The sequence below is a fragment of the Typopeltis vanoorti genome, chromosome 4 (genome assembly GCF_054136105.1).
Source record: "Typopeltis vanoorti isolate ZY-2024b chromosome 4, IOZ_Tvanoo_1.0, whole genome shotgun sequence".
In the NCBI taxonomy this organism is placed as follows: Eukaryota; Metazoa; Arthropoda; class Arachnida; order Uropygi; family Thelyphonidae; genus Typopeltis; species Typopeltis vanoorti.
Window position 1 is genome coordinate 169,160,643 of NC_143552.1, and position 12,369 is coordinate 169,173,011.

General features: G+C 36.7%; 1 protein-coding gene across 1 annotated transcript in view; it reads left to right on the forward strand.

The window, feature by feature from the left end:
- Positions 1–12,369, forward strand: part of RPA1 (replication protein A 70) — a 283,379-nt gene that overhangs the window by 233,488 nt on the left and 37,522 nt on the right. The window contains exon 15 of the mRNA XM_090391585.1: positions 4,855–4,962. Coding sequence (XP_090247711.1) covers positions 4,855–4,962 — 108 coding nt within the window. The remainder of the gene's footprint in view (positions 1–4,854; positions 4,963–12,369) is intronic.

Consider the following 12,369-nt stretch of genomic DNA (forward strand, 5'->3'; position numbering starts at 1 on the left):
AGGACTTAAAACAGCTTGGGCTTACTCAGAAGGATATAAAAGTTCTTTCCTTGAGGGCTCTACAGGGCACACTGGTGGCATGCCGTTGCCATCAGAGAATGACTACAATGATAACTAGAACAGGCATAGGGTAAAACACTTGTAAAGGCTTAGGCCTATATCAAGTCTGGACGTGATGTAAGGGTAGTACTGCCCATAACCAGTACAAAGATTAATGAAAAAAATAAAATAACAAGTGGTGTACCACAAGGATCAGTCCATGGTCCATTTTAATCCCTTTATATATTTTATTTGTTTTTATTTAATTATATAAATGACATTAGGAAAGATTTGACAACAGACATGCAGCAATTTGGTGATGCAAAGATAAGCAGGAATACAGCTAATGTGCAACACTTATACAATAATTTGAATTGGTTGGAATTGTGGGTATGTGAGAATGGCTGTCATTTCAGTGTTACTAAACATGAAGTCATGCACTTCCATGTCATTAGATATCCGATGTCATACTTATAGTGGTGGGATTATGCTAGATGAAACTGATCATGTTGGGGATCTGAGAGTTTTAGTAGATAGGAAGTTGAAGTTCAAGAGTCATATAGCAAAGATTGCAGACACAACTCAGAGGATGATTTGAATGCTGAAACAAAATTTAACATGTAAAGATAAGGAACTCATTTTGCCTCTTTACAAGTCTTTGAAAAGACCTCACTTGGATCTGCACTCTTTTGCACAGGTCTGGTCTCTGTGGTGATTCTAATATAGTGGAGGAGAGGCGGAGAGATTGCAAAGGAGAGTGTCCAAAGTGATATCGGGATTGTGGACCACAGTCACTGACTGTGGTTCAACAGAAAAAAGAGGGGTCATATATGATTGAGACTTACAAACTTCCACAAGGGCCATACGCGATAGCAGTAGATGGAATTTTTCATTGTATGGAGGGTGGGGGAAGAATGAAAGGACACCCTTGGAAAATAAGAATGAATTCAGTTGAGAATGTGATGAGACCTAGATTTTTCTCTCATAGAGTGGTACATAATGGGAATGGATTGCCATTGGAAGTGGTGTGAATTAATTCAAGAACAAATATGACAGCTGGCGCAGGTAATATGTCTATGTAGACGCATCCCTCGATGAGTCTCCCTGGAAGTCTCTCTTAATAAGAACTCTATTTAAGACTAGCTAACTTATCCTTCCCTAAAATGGCTCAAGTTTGTCATGTTATAGACAGGATTTGAACTCGTGTTTCCTTCCCAAACAAATAGTACGAGGTGTGTTAGTAGAGGATTTGACAAAATCGTACCAACCTGGTGCGACCATAAAGGATGTAACTGAGTCTATTAGAGAGCAAAAGGAAAGGGTGAAAGAAATGATTGTTGTGGCAGGTACGAATGATTTGAAAGGAGATAAAATGGAAATGATAGAAGACCTGAATAAATTGTTTGAGGTAGCAAAAGAAAAGAGTGAGAGAGTTAGAATTAGTCTTTTGCCACGGTATGACAGTGAAATGTTTAAAAGGAGGGCCATAATTGCAAATGACTTTATGCGTGAGTTATGTATGACGAGTGGCGTGGAGTGAGTTTGATGGGCGAAAGGATCTATATAAGATGGATGGCTTGCATTTGAATGGTTACAGTGTAAGAAGACTTTAGAAAGTGTTGCTGAATGTAGTGGATATGCAAATTCAGGGAAACTAGATTTGTTAAGGGGGGGGTAGATATACAGTCCTTAGGGAGGCAGTTGAATGTAAGAATGAATATAATATGCTAGAGCAAATAAGGACAACAAACCAGAGTGGGATAGTTAATATAAGGCATCAAGGTAGGGTTGGGGCTAATGGGGGACTTAAATTCATGTACACTAATGCTAGGAGTATTGGGAACAAGAAGGAAGAGTTTTTGGCCATGGTTGGCACTTCCAGACCACAGGTTATTGGTATTAGTGAAACATGGCTGACTGTAGATGAGATAGCTAGTGGGATTGAATGTGATGGGTATAGTGTGTTCAGGAATGACAGAATAAAATGGGGGAAGGAGTATTGTTGATGATAGCTGATGAGCTCCAGCCAAGGAGAATAGAAGTTGAATTGCAGGATAGAGAAAAGAGCACATTTGAAGCCATTTGGTTTGAGATTGTGGCTAGCAGAATTAAATATACAATTGGGTGCTGCTATAGACCAGGTGATGGAAAAGATGGCGGTGACAGTATGCACAAGCAAATAGAAGAAATGAGTGCAAGGAGGGTGATTATTATGGGAGATTTCAACTATGTTCGCATTGATTGGAGTGAGGAGAGGACACACGGGAGGAAGGAAATGGATTTTATGCGGTTATTAAGGGATAACTATCTGCGACAGCATGTAATGGAAAATACTAGGGGTCAGAGAGTGCTTGACCTAGTAATTACATCTGAGGATTTGGCTGTAACAAATATGACCACATTGCCACCAATCGGTGAGAGTGATCATAGGGTCTTGACTTGGGAGGTGGCTAAAGGTGTAGAATTTTCAATTAAGACAGGGTACATGTGGAATTATCGGGTTGGAAAGTATGACAAGCTTAGGAGTTTGATTGGTTCAGTGCCATGGCATGTACAACTGCAAGGACTAGAAGTTGAAAGTGCATGGGAGGTAGTTAAGAAGTGCTTGCATGAAGCAATGGGTGACTGTATACCTAGAGTCCGAATAATAAATCAAGTAGGGGTTAAATGGATGAATAACACCATTAAGCTTGAGCTGCAAAAAAAGAAACAACTATGGAGGGAATTTAAGGAGAAAGGTGACCGGCAGGCACATGAACGGTATAAAGCGCAGGCCAGAAGGGTGACGAGTGTGGTAAGAAAAGCAAAAAAGGATTACGAAAGAACAAGCTAAAGAGAATCCTAAACAGTTTTTTAGATATGTAGCAAGTAAAAGGAAAAATGTACATGGCAGAATGATTTTAAAGAATGCCGATGGTAGGGAGGTAACTGAATCAGTTGAGATAGTTGAGTTACTGAGTGAGCACTTTGCAAGAATATATCATCCAGGTGGTGACATTGCAGAAACGAATAAACCAGTAGATTATACGGGAATTGTGGTGAATGAAGAGGAGGTGAGTAGTCTATTGCATAACCTCAATGTCAATACATCTGTGGGATTGGATGGTATACCAGCTCGTGTAGTACGAGAAGCAGCTAAAGAATTGTCAGTACCCTTGACCATTTTGTTTAATTTGAGTCTTGGGTCTGGGTTAGTCCCGAGCGGGTGGAAGGAGGGGAAAATAGTTCCACTGCATAAAGGTGGTTCCAAGACTGCTGTTGTAAATTACCGACCGATTAGCATATCAGGAATCATTGTCAAGGTCTTAGCGAAATTAGTCAAGAAAAGAATACAGGATTGGATAGATGACAATGGGATATTGTATGGGGACCAACATGGTTTTGTGAAGGGTAGATCATGCCTCAGTAACTTGCTCACGTTTTATAACACAGTGATGGCTGAACTGGATAGGGGTAATGGGTTTACAGTGATACTACTGGACCTTGCCAAGGCCTTTGATAGGATACCACATGGAACCCTAATCAGTAAACTGGAGAAGATGGGGATGGATATAGGTTTGGTGAGATGGATAGGAGGGTGGTTGAAGGAGAGATACCAGAGAGTGGTTTATTCAGGAGTGGAGTCAAAAAGACATCTTGTGGCTAGTGGAGTGCCGTAGGGCTCTGTTCTTGGACCACTGCTCTTCAATTTGTTCATCAATGATATTGGAAAGGATTTGAGAGGAAGTGTTCACTTGTTTGCTGATGATGCAAAGTTGGGTAGAGCAATTGTGAGTACTCAGGATGTCAAAATTTTACAGGATGATTTGGATAGTTTGGAGGACTGGGCTAGGGAAAATGGATGTCAATTTAATGTGGCAAAGTGTAAGGTTATGCACTTTGGGGTGAAAAGAATAGCAGCAGTATATCGCATTGGTGGAACTGTACTCCAGGAGATTGATGAGGCCAGGGATTTGGGAGTGCTGGTGGATAGGGAGTTGAAGTTTAGGGGACACATTGCAAAAGTGACTAAAACAGCTCACCAAATCACTTGGCTTCTGAAAAATACTTTAACATGCAGAGACAAACAAGTTGTTGTTCCTCTGTATCGAGCCTTGATAAGACCCCATCTGGACTTCTGTGCCCAGTTATGGGCACCAGGGTTTCTTCGTGATGGGGAGGAAGTGGAGAGGGTCCAGAGACGAGTGACCAAGATGATAGCAGGTCTGTGGAATGAACCTTATGAGAATAGGTTGAAGATTTGTGGGTTGCAGAAATTGGACGATAGGCGAAGGAGGGGTGATATGATTGAGACATTCAAATTACTGAAGGGTTTTTATAAGATTGATCCAGAAGATATTTTTGAAAATATGACTGGTGGTGGGAGGACTAGGGGCCATGCATGGAAGCTGGGCAAGAGCGTGGTTGACAAGGGTGTTAGAGCTAGGTTTTTTACTTGGAGAGTGGTGAATGAGTGGAATAAGCTTCCAGAGTCTGTTGTGGGTGCTACGACCGTGAATGAGTTCAAGGCAAGATATGATAGATACTGTGTGAATGTTGAATAGTTGTTCCAGACATGATGTTAGGGCCTCCCTCGATGAGTCTGTCGACTCCTTGGAGTTTCCCGGAACAGTAATAATAATAAATGACACACAGCAAAGCTACTTGGCCATGGAGAATACTCGGTAGAATTGTATTTTAATGGCTTCTCCTTATGACTTTTTTTCTTAGAAGCCTATATGGTTTTATGCATTCATTTTCATAAGTTTACTTCCTCCTCAAAATTCCAATATTTTTCTTGTTCTGTGTATATATATTTTGTTTATTATTTTGCAGATCAGTCTAGCTGACATATCAGAAAACCAATGGGTAACTTGTTTTCAGGAATCAGCTGAAACTGTACTGGGTATTTCTTCTGAAGAATTAGGAAAACTGAAAGAAAAAGTAAGGATTTATGTTTTTAAATTTATGAATTATATGGTATTACATTTGAACGAGTGACTATATAAATATTGATGTATATGAGTTCTATGATTCAAAAATAAATTACATTCAGTTTTGAACCTAAAACTCACTTGTTGCATCTAATTTGCATTCTCTCTCTCTCTCACACACACCCACACAATACGTAGAGATTTCCTGCAGTCACTTTCTCATAGATACATTATGAAAAGTGGAGGAGTGGTAATTGTCAGTTCAGCTGAGCAGCACCCATGCCATTGTGTACCCATTGTCCTACTTATGCTTCTATTTCTACACTTTTCTCTAAACATATCAAAACACAAATAGTGTTTGATCTACAATCTTACATAATTCAGGTATAAAATTATCAAACCATCTTTTCCTTGTTTTCCTTTTATTCCCCATCTACATCTGTTCTTTATAGCATTTGTCATGTGATTTTATCTGAGCACTATTACTTGCCTGCTTGGCACTGTTGTGCTGCAGGTTTTGTGACCACATCTTGCATGTGAGGTTCATATTTAAAAAATAGACACAACTAAAACTCAATGGAACATTAGTAATGTTTTTTTATAATCTGTATTGTATTTTATTGTTGTTTCAGTAATACTTATGCTATCAGGTTTCACAAATTAGCATAATAACACGAGGAAAAGAGCTTTGTTTTTCAACCAGAGATGTATGTGATAGATACAGATCATTATCAGTGGCATCAGACAGTAGAATACAAAGTAGAATGCTAATGATGGATACATAGAACAACACAAATGAATAACAAAGGAAACATAGTGTTGTTGTTGTTATTAAAAAAAAAACAAAAAAAAACTGTGTGATTAGAATAATACTCTCCCATGTCTTCAATAGTAAGAGGCAGTCATCATTCCAATTCAGGTTCAAATGGTGGAGTAAGCATGTTTCAGACCATCGGATATTTTGATCAGTGTTAATTCCATGTTGTGCAAGGCCAAATTTCTCAGATTTCTTGTTAACAATGTAAGTTGATGTTCTTGCATTCTTTTCTCTACTGAACATCCAGTATCTCCGAGGTAAGATGGGGGACAGTCATACAGAACTTGGTAGATACCAGGAAGAGTGAGAAGGGATCGTTTATCTTTAGAAGATGGGAACCATAATGGTAATTCGTCGAAAGGAATGAACCCACTAGGTTATACTTTTTAAGGATTCTAGCGATTCCCAAGATACTGGAAATGTGTGGGATAGGTATTCTTCGCTTTGTTGTGTGAGCTCGAATTATAAGAATCAGAAATATGTTGTATGGTCCACTCTGAGAGACCATTGAAATGCATATACTGTTTATGTCCAGAAGTTCTTGCTGTAGTTGTTGTGATTTAAAACATATAATTTGAACACAATTGTAACAGTTTTTATAATTCCATTCCTCTGAGAAGGATAGTGAACAGATTGCTATTGAAGTATCGTCTAGTAAAGGTAAGTTGTCAATAAACTGAAGTAATTAATTCACCTGATGAGGAACAAGAAAGTAGGATGTCTAGGGAAGGTAGTTTGCTTTCTTTTTCTATTTCCATTGTGAAATTAATTCTTGGGTGTAGATTCTTCATTGTGAGGCCAGATCACAAAGGTGTTATCTATGTAACTTACCCAAAACAAAGGCTGAGGGTGTGTGGATGCGAAAGGATTTAGATGTTCTAAATAAAAGTTACTGAGTGCAGGAGAGAGTGGACTACCCATACTGGTCCCTTCAACCTATCTGTACATTCTGTTCTCACAAAAAAAATAATCCGAGAAAATGACACTCAAATAATTCGACTGTATCCAGTGGAGAGAGGCTTGTCATAGCAGATGAAGGAAATCTTCTAGAGGCACATTAGTGAACAGGGATTCAATATCGAAGGTGACCATTAAGTTGTTTCATTGAAAGTAAAGATTTTTCGCTTTATCAAGAAATTCGGAAAAATGTTTATGAAAGAATAGGAGTTACCAATGTTCATCAGTTGCATCAGTCTTGGGACTGGTAGCTCAGCAGCAATTTCCTCCATTCCGCTCTGTCATTGGCTTTCTTCTTAACCTCCTGGTAACTCCTCAAACCCATGCCGTCTTTGACTTGGTCAAGAAAGCTTTTCCTTGGTCTGCCTCTTCTTCTTTTCCCCTCTATTTTGCCTTCAGTTATTCTTTTCACAAGTCCATCATGTCGAAGTATATGTTCAAACCACCTATCCCTTCTAATTTTGATCGATTTTATTAGAGTTCTTGTTTCGTTTATCTCTCTCAAGACTTGTTGGTTTGATTTTTTTTCTGTCCATTTTATTTTGTTCATGCGACGCCAGCACCACATTTCAAAAGTCTCCAATCTTCTTGCATCTTCTCCGCCTAGAATCCAGGTTTCACATCCATACAGTGCAATGCTCCATATCAATGTCTTTACCAATTTTTTTTTCAATTGTAGGTTGAGGTTTCCTGTTAAAATGCTTTTCATCTTAGAGAATTGGACTTTTGCATTGTTTATTCTTGATCTTATGTCTTCTCTTGTTCTGCCATCTTCTGTTATTAGGCTACCTAAATATTTAAAGCTTTCACTTGTTTTATTTGTTCCCCGCTGATGTCTATATGCTCTGTATTGATAGGGATTTTGCCTGTAATAATTATTTTAGTCTTATCTATGTTGATTTTCATTTTTCAAGGTTATTATTTAGTAATTCTAGCATTGTTTTTAACATTCTTCTGTTTTCTGCTACAAGGGCTATGTCATCAGCAAATCTTATACACATGAATTGCTCACCATTTATCTTTATGCCACTATTTATTTTATCTTTAGTTTCCTGAATGGCCTTTTCAATATATAAATTAAATAAAAGTGGTGAAAGTATACATCCTTGTCTTACTCCACTCCTGATATTTATTAATTTCTCCTTATCATTGATTTTAATCCGTCCATTTTGATTTTTGTAAATTTGATAAATTATTTTCCTATCCCTCAAATCTATGCTGATATTAGTTAGACAATTTAGGAGTATTTGCTGGTTTACTTTATCAAACGCTTTCTCTAAATCAAGGAAGCAAATGTAAGTATTTTGACTAAGGTCTAATCTTCTCTCTATTATTGTTCTTAAACAGAGTATTGCCTCTCTTGTTCCTTTATTCTTTCTGAATCCAAATTGGTCTTCATCCAATAGACAATGTATTTTTGAATAAATTCTATTTTGAATAAATTTTAGCAGAATTTTGCTAACATGTGGGATTAAAGCTATTGTTCTAAATTGGCTGCATTTGTTTGCATTATTCTTTTTTGGTATTTTGGTTGATTTCATAAACTCCTTTGGTATTTCTCCTCTATCATAGATTTGGGCTATTAATTGATAAGAGTAAGGATTTTGTCTCATCACCTGGACTTTTTCCCTTACTCATTTCGGACAGTGCTTTATCAAATTTTTCTCGCATTATTGGGGGTCCTAGATTATCTTTATTTTGATTTTCTATACTGATATCAACATCAAGTTCGTTGCCATTATAGAGATTTTCAAGATAATTCTTCCATTCCATTAATATATCCTCAGATTCTATTGGTAATTTTCCATTTTCATCTTTGATGGCATTGTTTTTGCTGTTCTTATTAAATTTGAAAGTCAGTTTGTTAATTTCTTTATAGGCTTTCTCTATGTTTTCTTTTTTAAATAATTCATCTATGTTATTACATTGTTCTTCCATGTATTCTTTTTTGGCTTGTCTACATTTTCTTGTAATTTGATTTTTAAGATATTTGTATTTGGCCACATCTTCTTTAACAGCATTTTTATATTTTCTTCATACCTTACCATAAGGCCAGGTATTTCATCTGTTATCCAATGTTTTCTTTTTTCTTTTTCTGCATTTTTCAATAATTGATTTGATGAATTTGTAATTAACTCTTTAATCATATTCCATTGGATAATTTATGTTTATAATTTATGACTATTTATGTTTTCTGGAATGTTATGATCAGTTGCCTCTTGATATCCTCTCTTTACTTTCTTTACTCTTTAATTTTTCAAGGTTCCATCTTATTGGTTTGTATCTTTGGATTTATTTCCTATGTTTCAGTTCTGTTTTCATTACGACAAGGTTATGGTCACTACTAATGTCGGCACCTGGATAGCTTTTGCAATTTTTTATTTGGTTTCTGTATCTTTTCTTGACCAATATATAATCTATTTGATATCTATTTGAATCCCCAGGCACTTTCCAGGTGTATCTTCTTCTTTTTGGTACTTGAAATAGTGTATTTGCTATAACTAACTGTTTTTGTGTACAAAATTCTATTAATTGCTTTCCTCTTTCATTCCTACATCCAAGACCAAATCAAGACAAAAGAAGGGCGAGTCAGTTGTTGCAATAATGCTTCATAAAAAAGTTGGAAAGTTAATCACTACAATAATTAACTATAGTGACAGAATCATGGCGATAAGCATTCAAAATGAAGCAGTAAACCTCAATATTATAATGGTCTACATGCCAACATCACAACATAGCGATGAAGAAATAGAAGAAATTTATGAACAAATAGAAGAAATCTGGAGCAGCTTTAAAGACAAAGACAATACAATAATAACGGGAGATTGGAATGCTATAGTGGGAGAAAGAGCAACCCACTATAGCATTCCAATCTCCCGTTATTATTGTATTGTCTTTGTCTTTAAAGCTGCTCCAGATTTCTTCTATTTCTTCATCGCTATGTTGTGATGTTGGCATGTAGACCATTATAATATTGAGGTTTACTGCTTCATTTTGAATGCTTATCGCCATGATTCTGTCACTATAGTTAATTATTGTAGTGATTAACTTTCCAACTTTTTTATGAAGCATTATTGCTACACCTGACTTGCCCTTCTTTTGTCCTGAATATATTATCCAAAATTCTCCACTCCAGAAATCACCCTGTCCCTCCCATCTCGTCTCACTAATGCCCAGAACATCTATTTCAAGTCTTTCCATTTCTTTTTTCACATTTTCTATTTTACCTAGTTCTAGCATTCCATGTTCCAATATTCAGCTTATTTCTTGTCTTCATTTTTGAATAAGTAACAGGATTTTGTTGGCTGTCTACTTGAGAAGCCCAGTTACTTCTCCTGCCGGGCATGACTCCTTCAGTGAAGGCTCCATATCCAATCTTGATTTCATTTTTAACTTCTATTGCTGCTTTTACTTGGGAATGTAATGTGGTGGTTTCCCCTTGCCTTCCACATCGCAGTATTGTAACATGTATTCTACAGGTTAATACAAATAGCGCTGCTGCCCACTACTATAACTATTAGTGGTTAGTTGAAAGAGGAGGAAACACCCCTAGCCTTCGAGTACTCTAATAGCTTCAGGGAGAATGGAGGACCTCCTCCTGAGGTTAGTAAGCAAGAAAAGACACAGACAAAGTTTTAAGTAAAGAATCCTCATTAGGAAGAATGTTAGTATGAGGGTAGAAGCAGGAAGTGGAAGAGTTAGAGAAAGGTATGACCAAAAGCTTTGAAATAGATCATACTTAGCTCTGGGACCCTGGGTTAGCCATGTCCGTGCCTGCAAGTCGCAAGCCCCATGGGGGATCACATTATTATATGGAAGCAAAATTTGGGAGATAAAGAATAAAGAAAGTGAAATTCAGATTCATGAGAAGAACTGCAATATACACATTATTAGACAAAAAAAAAAGGGGAAAGAAGATATTTTAAAATAACTAAAAATAAAATCAGTAGAAGAAAAACTAAACAATTACAAACAAAACTGGGGAGAACGTGTAAATCGAATGGCCAAACCCAATATCCTAAAGAAATAATAAAATATGAACCAATTTGAAAGAGAAGGCGAGGTAGACCTTCAAAGAGGATATTAGATGGATAATGAGACTTGAACAAACCAATATGTCTATATCCATACTTAGCATTATGATGATGATATATTAACAGTGAACGAGAAGCGCATAAAAAAATGCTTAAATGATGCAGTACTGTTAGTGTTTCTAGAGTTTGGACACAGGAGTGAAATCGATGTGTAATCTTATTAACATGTTCGCTGCCACGCTCCTCAGGTATAGTTTGTTCCTGCATGCCAAGCACTTTTGCGTCTTCAAGGTCACCACGAGTAATCTTGTAGCCAGCTTATCAGACAGAATTTTGTTTCATACGGCAACTACGAGTAATCTCGTATCACCCCCACCCATATATTACATGCGCTGCTGAATGTGTTTATTGCGTCTAGTCTCTAAAAACCTTCAGTTTCGCCATGACCAGTAAAAGAAAACTTACTGATAAAGAATTAGAAGCTTACGCTAATATGAGCGATGATGAATTTGATGAATTCATCATCGCAAATGGAAGTTCTTTCCATTTGCGATGATGGAAGTTCTTTCCATTTCAAATATGCACAAATTTGAAATGGTTGAAGCAAAAAATCGGAATGGTAAAATTCAATTAAAACCAAATATCGTTAGGGACTATAATTTGGGTATGTCAGGCATCGATCTTTCTGATCAAATGCTTTCTTACTATTCCCCCTTACGAAAGACAATTAGATGGCCAAAGAAATTGGCAGTACGCATTTTTGATATATACATTCAAAATGCGCATAAATTTTATAATATAATTACTGGAAATGCAATGACTGCGTTAAAATTTAGAGATCAATTTATCTCAGTTTTTGTTGGAATGGATGAGCTTATATCATCACAGAATATCAGCAGGATTCGGGATCTTCATTATTTGGAAATTTTACCACCTACAGAAAAAAATATTCGCCGACAAAGCCATGCCGAGTATGTACACGAAACAAACAACGACGCGAAACACGTTATTATTGTCCTGTTTGCCAGGAAAAACCACCATTGCGTGGAAAATTGTTTTAAAGTGTATCATTCGTAATTTGAATAAATTGGTTTTTATTTTATTGATTTCATTTTATTATTTGTATTGATTTTATCAGTTTTAAATTGATTTACAAATTACATGTTATACTACGGATTGGCTCGCGTTTGGCATAGGAGGTTGGTAATCGACATAAGAGTATATTCGTAGTTGGCTTCTGTGGCACATATATGATATACTATATTTTAGTTGAAATTATTTCCCTTCTATCAAGACTTCATTTTGATCCTTGGATTCTATTCAGAATCCAAGGATCAAAATGAAGGTAATTATACTAAGGGTTAACTCGTGTTTGGCATAGGAGGTCGGTAAATCGACATACGCGTATACTCATAGTTGGCTTGTGAAGCTCATATACGAACTACGAGCATACTCATAGTTGGCAGCGAACGTGTTAAGCAAAAGATTCATAAGAAAAAGATTGTGTGGAAGGAATAGCACATGCATAAGAATGATATCTGTTAGGAAAATTACAGGCCAGAAGAGTTAAAACTGTTGTATGGAAATCAAAAAAGACAATCAAAAAGAA